Source organism: Acomys russatus, chromosome 9 (genome assembly GCF_903995435.1).
Source record: "Acomys russatus chromosome 9, mAcoRus1.1, whole genome shotgun sequence".
Lineage (NCBI taxonomy): Eukaryota > Metazoa > Chordata > Mammalia > Rodentia > Muridae > Acomys > Acomys russatus.
The window spans coordinates 41,229,486-41,249,811 of NC_067145.1; the positions used below are offsets into that span (position 1 = coordinate 41,229,486).

The 20,326-nt window shown below is 37.9% G+C and overlaps 1 protein-coding gene across 1 annotated transcript in view; it reads right to left on the reverse strand.

The window, feature by feature from the left end:
* Positions 1-497: 497 nt before the first annotated feature.
* Positions 498-20,326, reverse strand: part of Yme1l1 (YME1 like 1 ATPase) — a 36,275-nt gene continuing 16,446 nt past the window's right edge. Inside the window, exons 8-19 of the mRNA XM_051151215.1 lie at positions 17,120-17,202; positions 15,022-15,112; positions 11,210-11,362; positions 10,446-10,578; positions 9,589-9,651; positions 6,609-6,721; positions 5,430-5,585; positions 4,913-5,064; positions 3,713-3,839; positions 3,558-3,631; positions 2,868-2,954; positions 498-1,451 (exon numbers count right to left, since the gene is read on the reverse strand). Coding sequence (XP_051007172.1) covers positions 1,308-1,451; positions 2,868-2,954; positions 3,558-3,631; positions 3,713-3,839; positions 4,913-5,064; positions 5,430-5,585; positions 6,609-6,721; positions 9,589-9,651; positions 10,446-10,578; positions 11,210-11,362; positions 15,022-15,112; positions 17,120-17,202 — 1,376 coding nt within the window. The 3' untranslated portion in view covers positions 498-1,307. The remainder of the gene's footprint in view (positions 1,452-2,867; positions 2,955-3,557; positions 3,632-3,712; positions 3,840-4,912; positions 5,065-5,429; positions 5,586-6,608; positions 6,722-9,588; positions 9,652-10,445; positions 10,579-11,209; positions 11,363-15,021; positions 15,113-17,119; positions 17,203-20,326) is intronic.

A 20,326-nucleotide genomic window follows, 5' to 3' on the forward strand; every position in this document is an offset into this window, starting at 1 on the left:
TGCCCTAAAACTTAATTGTGATGATTTCACAGAAAAAGAAAAAAAAATTTTTTGGTCTATATATTTACAATGGATACATTTTATAACATGAAAATTACAACTCAATGCAAATGCAAAAATGTTTTAAGGCAGGATAGATAAAACACATTACCAATGTTTTCCATATGTGTATGTATGAATATATAGGGACAGAGAGAATAAGCACATGAATGTGAGTGACAATGGAGACAGTAAAAAGCAGTAAAAAATAAAAAAACCTGTGAATCTAGAGATCAAGAATATGAAGGAGCTCTATCAACAAGTTCAGTTTGAAACTGTATCAAAATTTAAGATTATTTTAAAAGGTCAAGAATATCATGTAACAAGATCCCTTTAATTATACCTATCTTCTTTAATGAAGGCCATATACATCCTCAATGAAAAAACTGAACGTAAGTTTAGTAGTTCCTTCAAGAATGCAGTCTGGCCGTAACACTACTATGACTCACTCTATGGTCTACAGACTTGAATATGAAATTACCACTACACCCTGTAACATGTGCACATGGCATGGGCATTCCAGTTCTGGCAAGGAAGAAGTTGAAAGATCACTTTCAAATAAATTGAGTTTTTTGGCTTCATTTTGATTTTGAGATTAAATTATACAGTTATTCAGAATATAATTTGTTACTTGTTTACTTCATAAAATACTGTTGTTCTGAAACAAATATATTCAGTGAGATAGTAATATCTGAAGGAAAGTGGGTATGCATGCTGCATTTTTAAAACATTACAATAATTTAAATTCTGATTATAGCTTTATATTTACAATTCAAACAGCTTTCTTTTAAAGGCCATTTTACACACAGTTAACCACGAGCATAATTACATTCATCTGAACGCATTCCCACTGATATTAGTAGAAATGATCCACCAGAGAAATACCACTATCAGGAGATGATAGCTTTCCAATTATTTAAGCTTCCAAATTTAAAGATACTTACCATTAAAGGCACAATTTTTACTCACTTCAAGTAATCAACCACAAAATGATTGTTTACTTTCAACATGATTGATTGACATTTTTCAAACAATTTCTTTAATCCTGACAGCTCTTTATTTATCTTTTCATATACTTGCTATGGGTTCCTAATCTCCAGTGGGTGTCAGCACAGGAATAACCACATCAGATAATGTGACAGAATATTGACAAAGTGTTTCACATCCTTGAATTATACCAAACCAAGAGTGGGGGCTGGAGAGTGTTGCAAAAGGAGACTGCAGGACAATGGATACGCTTATAATAAAACCAGCAATATCAAGAGTTATCATCTCACTTCCAACTTCTTCCCCTCAAGAACAATTTGAATCTCTTTGGCATCCAAAGTCTCATAGGTCAGCAACGCTTCTGCTAGATTCTTATGCTCTTTTGCGTGAGTTTTCAAGATATGTTTTGCTCGTTCATATGACTCCTGAAAGAGAAAAGCAAGTCACAGAAAAAAAATTTAGGAATGCAAAAACATAAGAAAAGAGAAAATAAACCCAATGTGGCTTTAAAATGTCTGCTGATTTATACCAATAGAAGAACTGAAAAAAAAACAAGAGTTTCAAAAGAGCTTGTGCCTTTCCAAAATGCTCACTTTTTCTGTTCTAACTATAAAGGCATTTCTTTCCTTACCCTCCAGAGGTTAATTAAAGCCTGGCAGCCTCCTCTGAAGATTGCTTTCCTGAAATTCTTACTCTTGCCAGGCATTTCTCTGTTCCCATCACCATTTCAGGCCACCAGTAACCTACCTCCTGCAGAAAGCACTATTCCTCTGAAGGTCAAACCATTTGAATACTTGGCTACCAAAGCCCCTTCACAAGCCATCTAATTAATACTGATTACATTCCTCCTTCAATAGGCACTGCCCCTCAGCCAGATCTTTTCTTCACTCCAAAAGCTTCCTTAAGTGATGGGCAATTTCACTATCTAAGAATACAGAAGCAACCTTTCTAGTAAGCTCCAGACAGTCATACCTTTTTCTAACTTAAAACCTTCATTAAGATGTCCAAATTCAGTAACTTCTTATTAGACAAAAAACAATCTACCTACACCAACAGTGTACATTTCATTTTGGTCCTCATGTTCTTCAGTTAATGGCACAAACAATATAGTTACCAGAGGCAGAAATCTGGAAAATAGTTTTAGCTGCTCTCTTACCTTTCATAACTGAAATATAGTATTTTAAGTCTATGCCTTTTTTTATGTCCGCCCCCTCCCCCAGGCTGATTTCAAATGTACTATGTGTCCAAGGGTGACCTGAACTTCTAATCCTCCTGCCTATACTTTCACAGAGCTGAGATTACAGGCATGTAGTACTAGGCCTAGTTTCTGTGGTCCTGGGTACTGAACCCAGTACTTTGTACGTGCTAGGCAATCACTACCAACTGAGCCACATCCCAAGTCTGCATCAGTCTCTTGAGTACACTCAGCACTTCTTCATCTGTTACGTTTTATAGGGTAAGATTTAGGAACATCAGTTATCATCACTAACAGCAGCAGTGCTGGGGGATAAACCCCAAGGCATTTCATAAGCTGGGCAAGCACTCTCTAGTGAACTATATCCACCTTATTATCATTTCTTAAAATACACAGGTACATTTGTATTTAAAAAAAATAATAATGGCGGTGGAGGGATGGCTCAGTGGTTAAGAGGACTGACAGCTCTTTCAAAGGACCCGGGTTCAATACGCAGCACCCACATGGCAACTCCTAACTGTCTGTTAACTCCAGGATCTGACACTCTCATATAGGCACACATGCAGGCAAAACATGAATGCACATAAGATATACATTATTTAAAAAGTAGTAATAATAATAATAGTCAAGCTCAGAAAAATATTACCCGTAGAAGGATTCTTATTTCTTGTTCAATGGCAGATTGAGTTTCAGGACTTAGTTTTCCTGTGTCACTGTAGGTCATAACTCCAAGCTAACATCAAAAGGAATAAAGTAATTGAACAAATTACTATAAAAAAATTTAGCACAGTAAGTATGAGCCTATATACAAACAAATATTATGTGTGGCAGTGGGGGACAAAAAAAAAAATCCAACAGAAAAATGTTGAATGCCAGCACTCTAGAAAGCAGAGGCAGATGGATCTCTGTGAGTCCAAAGACCAAAGTGGTCTTCAAAGTAAGTCCAGATAGCCAAAGCTACACTGAGAAACTGTATCTTTAAAGAAAGAAAAAAAAGAGTGCAACCAAATATCATTCTCTGGAAATTATAAGGACAAATGAAAATGTAAGTCCTTTAAGTGCCTTCTCAGAGAACCCTGGCAGCTCTCCCCATCTAGAAATCCACAGTTCACGTGCCTCATGGCTAGCAATGATAATGTAGGAATGTGAAATATGAAAATGTAAAGTTCAGAAAGATGAGCTAAATAATTTATTTTGTCACACTATCAGTTCATGATGTTAAAGCAGAAATAAATTTGTTAATACTACTCAGAAAAATGAATTAGAAATCAGACAAGGGAAAACAATGTTATCAACTCATAAATCTATCAAAAGAACCACATGGTAAATTAACTACCTTTTCACTCATTCCAAATTTGGTAACCATCCTCTTTGCAATTTTTGTTGCATTATCAAAATCACTCGAAGCACCTAGATTAAAAAAATAAGCATAACTTGAAAATATCTTTAAAAGAATATAAATTTAAAGAAAATACTCTATCAAAAACCAACCTGTTGTAATGTGATCGGTTCCAAATATGAGTTCCTCTGCCACTCTTCCTCCCATGCTCACATCCATCTGTGCAAGAAGCTGGGCTCTAGTTTCATTCCATCTGTCATTCTCAGGCAGCAGGGAGACCTACACAATTCAGGAACAACATGATAAGAATGGATAGGCAATCGGCACACTTCTGAAATAGTTATAGTCATAACTAGTTATTTAATTTTTTTCAGATAGTACTCAGGATAATGCTGAAAGACAAGAGATTCTTTAGACATAGTCACCAGGTAACTTGTTTTGGGTTTTTTGTTTTTTGTTTTTTTTTTGAGGCAGCGTTTCTCTGTGTAGCCTTGGCTGTCCTGGACTTGCTTTGTAGACCAGGCTGGCCTCGAACTCATATTGATCCATCTTGCCTTTGCCTCCCAAGTGCTGGGATTAAAGGTCTGTGCCACCACATCCAGCATGTCACCAGGCAACTTAACAATATCAACATAAAAACAAAATTATCTATAAAAATGCATCTTATAAACAATAGGTACATAATGCTGCAATAGGACTTTTTTCCAACTGCACAAAAAATATATTACCACAATAAGTACAAGCCTGAATATAATTTCAAGACTGAAGTATGTACTAAGAAATATCTTAGAACTATGAAAACAGCCACTGTGACATATGTGTCTTTATGTCTTATTTAGATGTTTAAAACTTCTAATCTATAGTCATTCTTCAATTACAATTTGGCATTAATATATAACACCTGAAATATGAAACTATTCTGATAGAAAATTATAGCAAATGGATCTTATTTCAGTATTGTTCAGGAAATAAAAAAGGATAAAAATCATTAGGAGTTACAAACTCCTACATAAGCTTCTAGAAAGCTACATTCGAAAGGGAATTTTTAAACAAGAAAATGAGGAATGAAAGGCCAGGTGACTCAAACATGTGTTCCCAGGGCTTGGGAAGATAAGGCAGAAGGATTACCACAAGTTCCAGGCAAGTCCAGGCTACATGGAGAATTCTAGGCCACTCTGAGCTACAAAATAAGAAGTGAGATCCTGTCTCAAAGAGGGCAAATAAACAAAACAAAACAAATCAACTGAACAAATATGAGCAGGGGCATAGTTCAGTCACTCCGGTCCCTGAGGTCATACTACACTATGGGAGGAGGGGTGAGGAAGGTCTATAGGAAACTATAGAAAACTTACATGTCCAAGTGTTGGCCCTCGGGGCATGATTGTCGCTTTATTGATTGGCATTGCATCCTTTGTGTAATATGCAATAATAGCATGACCAGATTCATGATAGGCTGTTATGGTTTTGTTCTTGTTATCAATTTCCACACTTCTTCTCTCTGGTCCTAAGATAAGTGACGTGCTATATTAGGACAGTACTCACAGCTGCTGGGAATGGTAGGTTTCAGGTTAGAATAGGATTCACTGTGGTAGGAACGAAGACATGTGTGTGCGTGCACACAGAGAGAACACAGAGACTAGGAATGTGTGAGCACGCATCATGCAGGACGGAGGACCGGTGGTCAGGAGGCCGAGGCACAATGGCTACCGAGGGTTTGCAGCCAGCCTGAAGTACACAGTGGAAGTGAGGGCCAGCTGGCCAGCTTAGATTATAGACCGAGAGTCAGTCTTAAAAAAAAGAAAAAGAAAGGTAAGGCAGGAAAAAAAAAAAAAAAGTAAACTGCAGAATGAGATATGAGAAAGCACATACCCATTAGAATTTTATCCTTAGAAAACTCTAGTTCCTTCATGGTAACCATTTCTTTTCCATCAACTGCTGCCTTTAATGCAGCCTGGTTCACAAGATTCTCCAACTCTGCACCAGAAAACCCAACAGTACCTCGAGCTATGATTTCTGGATCAACAGCTGTAAAGAATGAGAATATAATAAATCTCCATCACTACATAGAAACTCTTTCCACTGAACTCACATTTGAAGAAAGAACACAATTACTCTAAATTACAAATTAAAACACTTATCTTAAAACTGAAACTGGATTTAATAAAACTTAAACATCAAAATATGCCATTTTAAGTTAATATTACTAGTTATTATGAATTAGTGATAATATTATTGTTAATAATACATTATTATCTCAATAATAAAACTTGCAGAAAAGTCCTAAGTTGTATTAACTTTTTGAAAATGAAAGAAAAAGTCGAGTTGCTAGAAATGAAATTAGAAACTTCAAATATGACCTCTGCTGGGCCTGGAGAGAGAGCCCAGCAGCTAAGAGCACCAGCTGGTCTTGCAGAGGACTCAGGTTCAGTTCCCGGCATCCACAGGACAGCTCCTCTGCTGGCCTCTATTGTTACTGCACACATGTTGTACACATACATACATGCAGACAGGCAGTTATACATATACATAGAAAGATCTAAATAAACATATCTTAAATATGCCCTAACTTATGTCCAGTCTGGCCACAAATTAAAAATCAAGCTCACAGTCTGAATTCTTTTCTCTTAAATTTCACCTTGACATAGCTGGGTCTCTCCTTATTGTAGGAGACATCCTTGAAAACACTGTGCCTTACACTACTGTCATGTTTTCTCAAGAGCTCCGTATTTCCATATGCTTTGTTTCATATTCTGCTTTCCTCCTAAATGGAGTCTTGCTTTCTTGTATTTTCTATTTTTATTTAAAATCTATACATTCATCTTTATATACATTTATATATAATATGCCTGTATATAAACCCAAACAATAAGGATTCAAGTATAAAATAATATCATGGATAGACACACACAAACTAAAGAACGCACATATAAATGGGTGTAAAGGGAACCAAAAAACTGAGATATTAGCCAAATAAGGACCTAATAGGATGGTTAGGTCTATTTCCATTTTCCAGAAATAACAATGTTTGAATTAAGGAATTAGACTCACATTTATCGAACTTTATTTTATTGAGATACCATTTCAAAATTTCAGTACGACCCTTCACATCTGGCCTTGGAACTGTAACCTGCATGTCAAAACGACCAGGACGTATTAAGGCACTAAGGGAAAAATAAAAAGGATACATATAAGTAAGCTGAAGATGCCAGCACATGCTAAACATGTGAAGGGAAAACAGTGACAACCCAAGATAAGAAAGAATTCTGAATATAAATGTTCTCACAGTTCCCTCAGAAGCACAGAAGACTTGTTAAGTCAAGGTTAACAGGAACTGCACACCCACAGTCACAGAACTCAAGAAGCCAGGTAAGGAGTCCCAGACCAACCTGTACTGTGTACTGTAACCTGGTGTGAAATAATAATAAACAGAAGGCAAAAGAAAGGTCCATTTCGATATATGTGTGCAACTAAGGTAGCATTACCTCTCTTTCCCTCCCTATTTATAGTCCCCGTTCCTTTTTCCCCCTTCCCACTTCAGATCACTTATACCCTCTAGCTTCCTCTCTCAGGCAGCTGTTCCCCCTCACCAATGGCCCCTTTTGCTTTCCTGATCTGTTCAGTTACTCCAGCTTATGTATTCATATCTGAGGATTTAGAGCTGGATGCATGGATTCTGTATCAGTCTACCACAGAAATGTTTTAGTTTTTGTTTTATTGGACTAGTGAAATACAGCTCCTTTTGAGACAGGGTCTCTATATAGCCCCAATAGTTCTTGAACTCACTATGTAGCCCAGGCTGACCTCAAATTCATAGAGATCTTCTTGTCTCTTCCTCCCAAATGCAGAGATTAAATGTGTGATGTGTGTTGCAAAATGTCCATCATATTTTAACTACCTAAAAATATCTTTAATAACCCCCCTCTTTCTGTGTGTGTGTGTGTGTGTGTGTGTGTGTGTGTGTGTGTTGTGTAAAATCCTTTCTGGATTGACAATGCTTCACCAAAGAGCCATAGAGGACCTAACAAAAGTGTGTGTGTGTGTGTGTGTGTGTGTGTTTGTGTGTGTGTGTGTGTGTGTGTGTCTGTTGCAAAATCCTTTCTGGATTAATAATGCTTCACCAAAGAGCCATAGAGCATCTAACAAAAACCCAAGAGCAGGGATGAGTTTGTTGGTCACTGTTGTCCAAGAGACTCACAAAATATTAAAAGTTATTGCTATTGTCCTAACCTGTCACCAGAAGTGGAAAGTAAATCTATATAGATGAAGACACATATAACTTAAGACACAGGACCCAGAGGTGTCTGAGCTGGAACTGATCTGAATCCCTTTTCCCTGAAGATTAGCTTTCATGGTATTAGAAGGCACCATGAAAGCTTCCAAAAAGTAAAGTAGCCAACAGTCCTACCCAACTAGACAACCTATGAACCATAATAATGATCAGCATGGCAAGATAACCCTAAGAGTTCAGTAGTGGCGTGCGTACTTTGATGGTAACCAACAGCTCTCTAATTGCACTTAAACCCCACTCAACAAGAGGGAAATCATGCCTGCAACTAGACCGAGCCAGCTGCCCAGGGCTAGTAAAAGATCTTAAAGGAGACCTACCACTGCTGTTTTAATTAACCAATACAATCTCTAACTACATTCTAAATATTTGTCCTGATATCGAGATAAGTGTAGTCTTCACCCTTACCAAAAATATCTTCTCTCTGAAACTGACAGAGACCATTGTATAAAACCACACCTGATCAAAATGCAGAGTTGTGGAGCCCATTACCATCGAATACACCTACAATACAACTCCTGCACTCAAGGCTCAGGGATCACTTTAGAAGAGGGGGTGGAAAGACTGTGAGAGCCAGGGGATCAGGGAGCCTGTTGTGAAACTGTATCTCCTCCAAATGTCAGAAGCTACACTCATGATATCTCACCAACATGGGTGCCTAGACATGACCTCAAAAGGGTGATGCCACGTTATACTAATATGGATGGGGAAAAGCTCATGAACTTTCAACTCTAGACAAAGAACTACAGGTAAGTAAAGATTGCTGAGAACAGAAGCAACAGTATTTCCCAGGGAAGAACAAATCAAAGTCAGCCCTAAAAAACATGCATATACAAGTAACACTATACAAAGTAAGCAGGTGCACTTATGTATGAAGAAAGACACACATGCTAGAAACCAAAGAAAAAAGACAAAGAATTTAGAAAAGAGCCTTGGCTTGGGGGAAGGGGTTACAAGGGAGGACTTGAAGGAAGGGAAGAGGGAAGAATGGTGTAATTATAACCGCAAAAACCAAAACACCATATAAAAAACACACACTCTCCTGACTGTTGCCTACAGTACTGGACTGTTGTGCCCAATCCCCTAGGGCTGGAGTTCTCTATCAGTGGCTGTAAGCTGGAAGGCCCAGGTGATGGGAACCAAACTCAGACCCACTGCAAGGACAAGATGCTCTCTTAACTACTGAGCCATCTCTAGCCCATTCCTACTACAGAAACCCTTTTGTTTTTTGGCGTTTTGGGGGGGATTATCAAGACAGGATTTCTTTGTATAGCCTTAATTGTCCTGGACTCGCTTTGTAGTCCAGGCTGGCCTCGAAGTTACAGAGATCCCCCTGCTTCTGCCTCCCAAGTGCTGCAATTAAAGGCATGTGCGACCACTGCCTGGCAATACAGAAACTTTTAATGTTATAAATTTCATTTTTAAAATGCTTTCTGTTTTCATATTTTCAGTATCATTGAAAAGTAATTCAAACAGTTCTGAACCCACGTGGGTTTTAATATATTAGGTTTTGTAAACATTACTTTGATATAAATTTAGAATTATTTTATTCTTTAGGAATTCTATGTCCACTAGTTAGGGTTACATGCCTCAAGCATTTGGCAACCACTAATCTGCCTCTGGATTTGTTTATTCTAAACATTTCTATAAACAGAACCGTGCAAGACGGTATTTTGTGATAGGCTTCTCTTAGCACAGTGCTGAAGCATATATACTTCACAGAATATGTTTTTTCATACTTACTTATCTAATGCCTCTGGGAAATTTGTGGCACCTATAATGATTACTCCTTCATTGGGTTTGAAGCTATAGAGAGAAAGGAAATAAAAAGAACCATTTCACTTAAAACTGAAGTATGGCTTAGAGGTAATACTTATATACAAAACAGCTCAATACTAACCTTAATTGATAATAAACCACTGGTTACATAAATCACAAACCTTCTGTTAGTTATTTAGGAAAACAACCTGACATAAAAGGCTTCGGTGCCTCATTAGATTTTGAAAATTTTATTTTAACTTTACCAACTCGAATCATTTGGTACTAGACCTTTATTCAGTGAAAATGTCTCACACTGACATTAATATAATTCATTCAAAGCAACATTTCTTCCTTTTATATTACACACATCGATAGAAGCTTTAACTTGGTTCAACACTCAGTCCTTGACTACATGGAAACTAGTGCATTATCCCTTACTTGGGGGAGGGGAGGATGAGTCAGCGCTGGGGATTAGTCCAGGTGCTCATGTACAGTAGAGGCAAAAGATTCACCAGTAAGCATACTGAGATACTCCATAACTTTAAGTAGACCAGTTTGAGCTGGAAGCATTCTTTTCCTTTTATAGATATATCAATTAGTAATGAAAACAATAATCAAAGAAAATTCTGACTTCTTAATAAGGGATGACTCTGTTACCTAAACATGTAACATTTAATACCTATACAATTTTTCCAAACACTTTATGAGAAAAACTTGTATTAATCTGGGTCTATAACTATCAAATACTGGAAGGTATTTGTTACTCAAAATTATCTTTAAAATACAGTAAATACTAATTTTCAAAATACTTCATCATATTTTAATAAAGACTCAATTACCCATCCATTTCAGCAAGAAGTTGATTGATTGTCTGCCTTGAATAAGGATGCATTGGAGATTCAATTCTCTTTCCACCAACAGAATCTAATTCATCAATGAATATAACACAAGGAGCATTTGCTTTTGCTTCTCCTAAGAAAACAAACAAAAAAAGATTCAAATAATTTGCAAGAAATAAATATTTTTGAACATAAAGATGTTAAAACTTGTAAGACTACCAAAGGAAAAAAACAAAAAAACAAACAAGAAAAAACATAGGAGAAAAAAATTTTTTTTACTAATAGTAATGTTGGAGGGGGTGTGTGTACTAAAGAACATGATAAAAAACTGTTTATCCATTGAGGCTACTATTAAGTATATGCTACAGAATTAATCAAATGAAAAACCAAAATACTCAAGAATTAACTTTTCAACAGTCACTAACTTCATCCAGCACATCTACTAGGTGTTATGATTCCTTAGCCCAAGAGTGTAGAGCCTGCAAAATAGCTAAGTAGAAAATGGACTTGAGTTCAAATTCCTGATCAAAAAAAGAGGTAGAAGAGAACTGACTGCACATTTGACAGACAGACAGACACACACACACACACACACACACACACACACGTGTACACATAATAATGATGATGATGATGATGATGAGTGCAGCTCCATTCAAGTTACCCAAAACTAAAACCAATTTTCAAGGATAGGATAAATAAAACATTACTGTTCCTCTAACGAAGAAAGTTTAATGTTGTCTAAAATATACATTAAAACATACTAAAAAGATTTCTGATCCTGCTGGCTCCCACACCCACGAACATCTCATCGAATTCTGATCCAGAAGCATAATAAAAAGGAACATCAGCTTCTCCTGCCACAGCTCGGGCTAGAAGTGTCTTCCCTGTTCCTGGGGGCCCAACTAAAAGAATTCCTAAAAGAAAAAGCAGACAAGAATGGTTAATTTTTAAACTCCTTGATAAAAACCTCTAACACAAATAATTATCAATTTCTATAATAAAATAGGAATAACACTAATGCTGAATATTGCCAAGCATGGCAAACCAAACCAAACCAAACCTATTTTTGATAATGTTTCACTTCAAGATTCTCTCTACAACTAATTTTCCTGTACCTTTTAAATATTACTTACAGTCAGGAGAGGTTGCACACACCTTTAATCCCAGCAGTAGAGGCAGAAGCAAGTAGATCTATGTGAGTTCAAGGCCAGCCTGGTTTACATAGTTACTTTCAGGCCAGCAAGGGGAACAGAGTGAGACTCTTTTGCCTCAAACAAACAAATTATATTTTTATTACATATTATATAAATATGTAAAAGTTACAGACAACAAGACAAGAAAAGAATACTAAAACAATGGAATACCATTATAACATAAAATTCACACTAAAAGATAAACAGCCAAATATGAATGGAAGAATCTTTATAATGTACTTCCATAAAAGGCCAAAAAATATTTTCTAGAGACATTTAATATAAACTTAAAAAATAACAAAAATAGTGATATTTAAAAAAATAATGCTAGGCTGGGCACAGTGGCACTCTGTGCTTTTAATCCCAGCACTCTGGAGGCAGAGGCAGGAGGACCGCTGTGAGTTCAAGGCCAGCCTGGTCTACAAAGGGAGTCTAGGACAGCCAAGGCTACACAGAGATACCCTGTCTCAAAAAACCAAAACCAAAAAAAAAAAAAAAAAAAAAAAAAAAAAAGCTAATTTGGTAATTTGCTAATTAAATAAGATTAGTGCAGTCTTTATTTGTAAGTGACACATAATTGAAGTCTACACCTTTCATATGTTCAAGGGAGAAATGAAATGCACATGTATACATACAGGGAAACGCAGAAAAATAGTTGACAAAATGTCAAATACTGTTGAGTCTAGGTTGATAATACATAGATGTTAGCTGCTATTATTCCCAATTATTTCAAAGTTTTCATACCAGTAAGCTTTTCTTATAGTAAGATGGAAAAAAGTAATCCCTGATTTGTGGAGAAATTTTAACTCAGAAACATGGCTGCTCCGGAAAAGGATCACATCCAAAGATCGTCTAAGTCTATGTGATCAGTCTTGACTTGGTAGATTACAGTATGACCAGGCTGGAATACAGACACACCCTTAGTACACACCTTTAATCCCAAACAATGACAGTCAGGTTAGTTTATAGAAGGAAGCAACCATGTTTGAAAGTTCTGTCTAATTGAGGGATAGGTAAATCAGAGAAAGACTTGACAGAATGAGTTAGAAAGAGAATATGCTCAACTCTCATGAGAACAGGACAGGAAAACGGCTATTTGAGAGCAGAGAGAGAGAAAGACAGGCACAGACAGAGAGACAGAGACAGACAGACAGACAGACAGACAGACAGACAGACAGAGACAGAGAGACAGACAGACCGACAGGCTGACTAATTTTACTGAGTGTTTCATACTGGGACAGTTGTACAGAGACAGGTTGCAGAGATGTAGACAGAACAAGCAAGAGAATGAGAAGGGGCCAGAAGATTAAAGCATTGCCAGAATTAGCTTGAGCCCAGGCAGAGCAATTCAGTCAGAAGCCAAGAAAAGCTGGTTTAAATCAGTGAGCTTGGAGTTGAGTTTAGGCCAGAACAGCTGAGCTGAACAAGCCAACAAGAGTTTAGAAAGTTTGGGAATAGCTCTCATCTCATCCCCTCATCTGAGGAAATAAAAACAGCATTTATACTTGATTTTGTAATTATATTAAAAAGCAATAAAGCTGTAGTGATGTAGCATTTTAACATTAAGAAAAGTAAAGACAAGATCAAAAACAGCATGAAAATTGCACTAGCATTACCATGTTTTAGTGATATTTAACTGGTTTACCAATTTTGACATAACATATCTTAGTATATATACCTCAAGGCTTTACCGTAAATTTATGTAATGCTATATTAGAAATTAAGTGTAACTAAGCTTTTAAATATTCCCTCTCTGATATTATACCACTGTACCCCCAACTGGGAAAAAAAACATTCTCCTATTTTCTCTGCAGAACTCCCAGAAGAGATGCTCTGGTCTAAAGTCTGGCTTTAGCCTACTACTTTGGAGCATTTGAAACAGTGACCAAATGCCTACATGCTCTAGGTCTGCTTAGACTACTGGTGCTACTACAAGACTCTCAACCCAGAGACAGCAGCGGGTAGAAAGAGGTGGGCAGCTGGTGGTGTGGCTTCCTCTGAAGGATAGATGTTGTCTTGGGTCCTGTGCCACATGCACAGGCATCCCTTCACAGGGTAGACTGTGTCTTGGATGTTGAGACCCGCTCTCCACTCTGGCTCTACTGCTTGTTTTCTGGCTACTGTGCAGTGAGGAGCTTTGTGTACCATGTACTATAATGCTTAGCCTCTAAAACTACAAGCATAAAGAAAACCTGCCATCCTTTAAAGACAGCAAACAAAAAACAAATTACAATGTTTAATGCAGTAACTCCAGTCCTAGAAATTTGGGTTTTTTTGTTTTTTAAAAGAAGTGTCTTCTGTTTTTTCAGGCTAACCTTACATTCCTGACCCTCTGCTTCCATCTCTCACATGAGATTAGGGCTCAGTTTACACCGTGGTGGGGATCAAATCTTGGGCCTACCATATGAACTGAAACAGAATTTCTACCCCTCAGAAATTATTCTAAGTAACAATTAGGCTGAAGGGCCAAGCCTTTGTTAGAGTGGTCATCAAATGGCTATTTTTAATAGAAAAAAAATCATATAAAAGTTTTTATAGGAGCTGGGTGTGGTGGCATACGCCTTTAATCTCAGCACTCAGGCAGCAGAGGCAGGTGGATCACTGTGAGTTCGAGGCCAGCCTGGTCTACAAAACAAGTCCAGGATAGCCAAGGCTACAGAGAAACCCTGTCTCGAAAAAAACCTCAAAACCTCAAAAATATTCTCATATTAAAAAAAAAAAAAATCTAAGGAGCTGGGTGTAGCTCAGGGGTGTGGTGCTTACCTACCATGTGCCCAGTAAGAGAATTTGATCTCCAGTACAACAAAACAAGGCAAAAAAGGACAAAAACATCAGTGTTTAGTGTGACCCTGGATTTGTACCTGACCATGACAGGAGTAACATTACAAAGATCACTACTAGAACAAATAATGAACTTTATGTGTGACACAGTGAAGTTAGCAGGAAAAGTATTAGTGTTAACAACTATAAAAAATATATAGGAAAAAATAATCTTTATATGAGGTTAAAGAGATGGCAAACCGGGTTCAATTCCCAACACCCACACAGCAACTTACAACCTCTGTAAGTCTAGTCCTGGGAAAATTTAATGCTCTCTTCTTGCCTCCACCAGCGCCTGGCATACACATGGTAGGATCACATACATGCAAGCAAAACAGCATATATAGAACAAGACTCCTTTTTAGTAAATGTACAGCCAAGTATAGCATTACATATTACTAAAAAGCAGTTATAGAACTTCATATGTGAAATAAGCACATATTTTTTAAAACAAAAATTAGGAGTTGAGTTTCAATCAGTTGTAACATGATCAAATAAAAATTGTAATATGTTACTTTAAGTTTTTACACCAAATCATGATAAAAGGGAGAATATCTTACCTTTGGGAAGTTTACCTCCAAGCACAGTAAACTTTTGTGGATTTTTCAAGAATTCAACCACTTCCTGTAATTCTTGTTTGGCTTCTTCCACCTTAAATGGTGCAATTAACCAAATAATCAAATAATGGCTAAATTATCAAGGCTTCTTCTTTGGCAATTATATGTTTAATGTAAATATGAGTGGACTTGGCCTTTTTTGGTGACAATTTTTAACACACTAACAGTTTTCTCCCAATCTTTATTTCCAGTTACATGGCATCCACATTATGCCAAAAAAAAAATCGTTCGACGTTCTCACTTACTCAGTAGGAGAAACAAGCCAAACACATTGGTCAGGCTTCAACTGAAACTATCAGAAAAAAACACAGCTTGAGGCCAAAGAACAATCTGAAAGCCTAAACTGTTTTAAGACGTGATTGCATTTCTAGAAATTTTCCAAAAAAAAAAAAAAAAAAAAAAAAAATTATATATATATATATATATATTATTAGAAATAGGAAATTTTTTACTAAAATTTTTGTAATGATAATAAATAAAAAATAAAGCTCTATTCATTCCCAGCACAAGAGAATGGGCATCATGTTCACAAAACGCATGAGGTACAACATATTCATAATACTGGAGTCCAAAAGTACAAACAGCCAAAATGTGTAAGCTAGTCAGAGTGGAGTGTATTCCGACAGGCCCATGATGCAAATCGTGCGTGCATCAGGAGATGTGAACTATACCTCCAACAGCATGGAGTTGGGTGTATCATTGCCCAACCATGATGTTCTTGGGCAAAACAAGATGCAAAACAGGATATTCTGTATATATGCAGCTACTGCAATGTTCAAATAGGCAGAAGCAGAGTAACGTGTCTGGCAGGATACTGACTGTCCCTCCAGTGATGGAGACAGTAACTGGCTGAGGCTTCTGGGAGGCTCTGGGGCTCTAACGTGCTTTGTTGGGCTGAGAACTGACGAAAAACATGTGCTTACTCTTGAAATTCATTATTTATGTACTTTGAAGCAGATATGTTGAACTTCAAAAAGATGTGGCTGAGTTTCTTTAAAAGAACACTTTACAAGTACTCAAGGATACTGTACAGTAAAAGACTACAAATATCTACTTAAAACAATGGGTAAGTGGTAATTTTAAATTAAAAGAGATATGAAACACCATTTTCTTTTCAAAATAAATAATATCTGTCCCCAATCTCTGTGGCAAGAGTATTTGCAGTTGAGCAACAGAAGAGCTACTGGGTGAGATAGGGCTAAAGCAATCAAGATAATGATGCTCTAACAGTTCTTAGATGTTTAAAAGTAGCTCTATATATACACACTCAGAAAGTGCAGGCAAGAAACTACTCCTGGTAACTTTCCTAAGACTTGGCAAAACTGTGCAATAGTAAACCTATTATGGTAAATTCTACTAAGTTACTTTGCTCACATGAATTTAAATTTTGTCAGAATATACTTAAGTTGTCAGCCTCTCTCTAGTTTTATACCCAGACATTCCCTCATCCCCACAGCAGGCAGAAACTTACATGCCCCAAGCAAAAACAGCTTCAACAAGAATTCAACTTTTTCAAGATTTACTTTATTTTTTAATGGTGTGTGTGTGTGCGCATGTGTGCGCGTGTGTGTGTGTGTGTGTGCGTGCGCGTGTGTGTGCGTGTGTGCGTGTGGTGTGTACATGTTGACTGCAGGTGCTCATTGAGGACAGAACTGGGGTCTTTTGGAACAGGAGCTATAAGCAGTTGAGTTACCCAGTGTGTGCTGGGAATTGAACCTTGGTCCTGTCAAGAACAGTTAAATGCTCTTAACCATTAGACCATCTCTCTAGCCCCAAGAATTCAATTTAAAGCCAAGTATGACTGCAGACCTCAGTCAGAAGAGAAAAGCGCCCCCATTCTACATTAGTGATTAAAGTTTTAAATAGTCATCATACCAATCTCTTCCTCAATTGTTCACTTTCTACCATTCAAACATGGCTCACAGCCTTAAATTGCAAGAAAAGTTTGGGGCAGCTTGCTAGAACCAGTACCAATTAGATAAAATACAAAGAAAGCCAAAAAGAAAATAAATAAATAAAAAGAATAAAACTCTTAACTTACCCCTTTAACGTGTTCAAAAGTGACATTTTTCATCTGGACAGGGTCTACTGCAGAATCAAGCCCTGTGGTTGTCCGGAAGCGCACTAACAGGAAGAAAATTCATGTGGATATTTGATGCCAAAATCTACAAAAATTGCCTGTCTTAGATGCCTAAGTTTCTCAAATTAATCTCAAAGAAAAAACAGAGTCTTCTGGATTCTAGACCATGTTCAAGGACAAAAGATTGCTTAGGACAGCCAGTAACTGTTTTCCTATTCTTATAATCTTAACATTATAAGATAGAAACCTTAAATTATTTAGGAGAGTGAGTTAGAGTTGAAGCTTATTTTGAAATATTTGTGCTTAATCAATCCCTATCTAAATGTTACATAAATTTGAAACGGCTATCCATTCTTCAAGATTGGTGTTAAATGACCTTCTTGGTACTACTGAGGCCCAAAGCCAATAAGGATAAAGGGGCTAAGAGGACAGCCAATATTTGGCCTTTGATTTAAGGTCAGCAAATTCCCAGGAGAGACCAGAATACCCCTACAAGTGTCCTACAACCCTACTACTTCACTGTGCCTCTACATCAGAGAGGGTGGAGACGCCAGGGCTCTAACCAGCATATAATCTGCAAATAGAAGGATCATTACAGATAGAATGTCTCTGATCCTTCCATGAGAATCCATGTGCTCAGCAAGACATATGTCCAGCCCCGGAGATGGCACAGCTGGGAGGAGAACAAAACTAAACAGGCCAAGAGGCTCCTCCTAAGTCCCTAAAAGTGACCCTAAGGAGCCTCACAGTAAAAAGAAAGTAGGTTAATTTTTGGCCACCTATATGGTTTTAAACACACAGCAGGAAAGCCCAGACAAAATGTAAATTAGTAATATAAAACAAAGAACTAGACTAGATTATTTTAAAGAACAAAGCAATTCAGTCCTTATAAACTTTCCCATTACACCCCAAGTGCAGGCTATTGACATGTAAAGTGAGGTACTCACAGCCACCTGTGTCTCTTCTAAGTGTCACCATTTTCTCCTGCCTGAACCCCCATGTTCTAGTTAGAGCCATCAATTTGACACAACCTAGAGTCACCTGGGAAGCGCTGCCGGGATCAGACTGCTCAGGTGTCCCGTCTACGGGCACTGTCTGATGGCTGAGATGTAGATGAGCTTAGCCCACTGAAGGTAGGATCTCCCCTAGGCGGGTAATCCCAATCTGTGCAAACAAGCTCCTGCACTGCTTTAACCACCCTCAATAATGGATTGTAATATGTAACTGAAAGCCAGATAAACCCTTTCCTCCCCAAGTGGTTTATGGTGCTTCATCACAGCCATAGAAAATTAGAATTATTCAAATCAGAATACCTAATGAGGATTTCAGGCTGTGATGATTATCACTGTCAATTTGATGGGATCTAAGTGAGAAACTGCTGAGCATGCTCATGAAGGAGTTTTTAATTGGACTAAGATGGGAAGAGCAACCTAAATGAAGATGAGAAGCTTAAAACTGAATAAAAAGGAGAAAGTGGGGTTGGAGAGACGGCTCCATGATTAAGAGCACTGGCTGCTCCTTCAGAGCTCCTAAGTTCAATTCCCAGCAACCACATGGTGGCTCACAACCATCTATAGTGAGATCTGATGCCCTCTTCTCTCTTCTGTCATGCAAGCATACATACAAATAGTGCTCAAATATATAAATAAATAAATGGGGGGGGGGGAAGCGAGAGCGAGCGCACAGCATTTTGCTTCTCTGATTCCCAACTGAGGCTGCCATGTAGCTCCTGCAGTAACTATGCTAGAACTGTAGGACAAGATAAAAAACAACCCCTTTCTGAAGCTGCTTTTGGCAGATATTTTGCTCCAGCAGTAAGAATAGTATCTGATAAACTTGCTGACAAAGGCTCTGAGTCTCTAAGCGCAAGGCTCAACTCTTACCCCAAAAGACAGGATATCTAGGACACATCTTCTCCTTAGAGCACAGAGCTCTTTCAGCCTCCATATCCAAGCCATCCAAGGTTAATTAGGACTTTTCTGGACTGACAGTGGTCATGGAATAACTAAGAATATTCCAAGTGGGCACAGGTTTGTGAACACTTTGGCCTCCGTTGATGGTGCTGCTCACCTTCAGGACACACTCTCCTTGGAGGGCCTGTAGGCTCTGAGCGTGTAGCCTTAGCCCACTTCTGTTCATTCTCTATTCTTTCCACGTGACTGAAAACATGACTGTCAGCCAGCTTCCTGTTCATCTCCAGCTGCCATGCCATCCCTGCTATTATGGACTCTAGTCCTCCGATACTATAAACCAAAATAAACTTTATTACTGAGTCTTGTTTTGTGGGCTTTGTTTTTATTTTTAGAGAAAGGGTATGTAGCTGACTGGCATGGAAATTGCTATATAAATCAGGATGGCCTCCGACTTTCAGATATACCAGCCCCTTGCTGAGATTAAATGCATGCACCACTAAGCCCAGCTACCAGATGATCCTTATAAAGCCAGGTCTGGAGCAGTACCTCATTGGATACTCGTGGTGGAAATGGGGTATATCTGTCAAATCTCACTGGTCAACATCGTTGGACCTTTTATTTTTTTTTAAGACTGGGTTTTTCTGTGTAGCCCTGGCTGTCCTGAAACTTGCTTTTGTAGATCAGACTAGCCTCAAACTCACAAGGATTCACCTGCCTCTGCCTCCCAAGTGCCAGAATTAAAGATGTGTGCCACCGCGCCCAGATTTTGCATTCTTAACTGCTGCTTGATTTTATTCTTCTAGTTCACTGCTATTGTTCCTCCTTAAGATAATCTGTAACAATGAACTCCATATAACTTAGTCCTTTTGATTTTTTAAGGCCTTAAAAGCACCAAATGCCTTAGAAAGCAATCTGTACCCCCATTTTATGTATTATTGGTCAGACTGACTTAACCATCTAAGTGACTTTAGGGTCTCAACTTTTCAGGGGAATTGTTAAGTAGCAGGCTTGGGGGTTACTGGGGATGGCCTCCTCATTTATCATCAGAAGCTTTTAAAACCAAGAACTGGACCTGAAGGATCACTACTGCTCAACATACAGGAGCTAAGTCTTATTCTGAACTATGCAGAAATAACTAAACTTTCTAAGATTGCTATTTAGCTGGCAGCTGATAAGAATAAAGATGCAGGAGGCTGGAGAGATAGCTTAGCGGTAAGAACTCTAGCTGCTCTTGCAGAGTATCTGGATTCAGTTC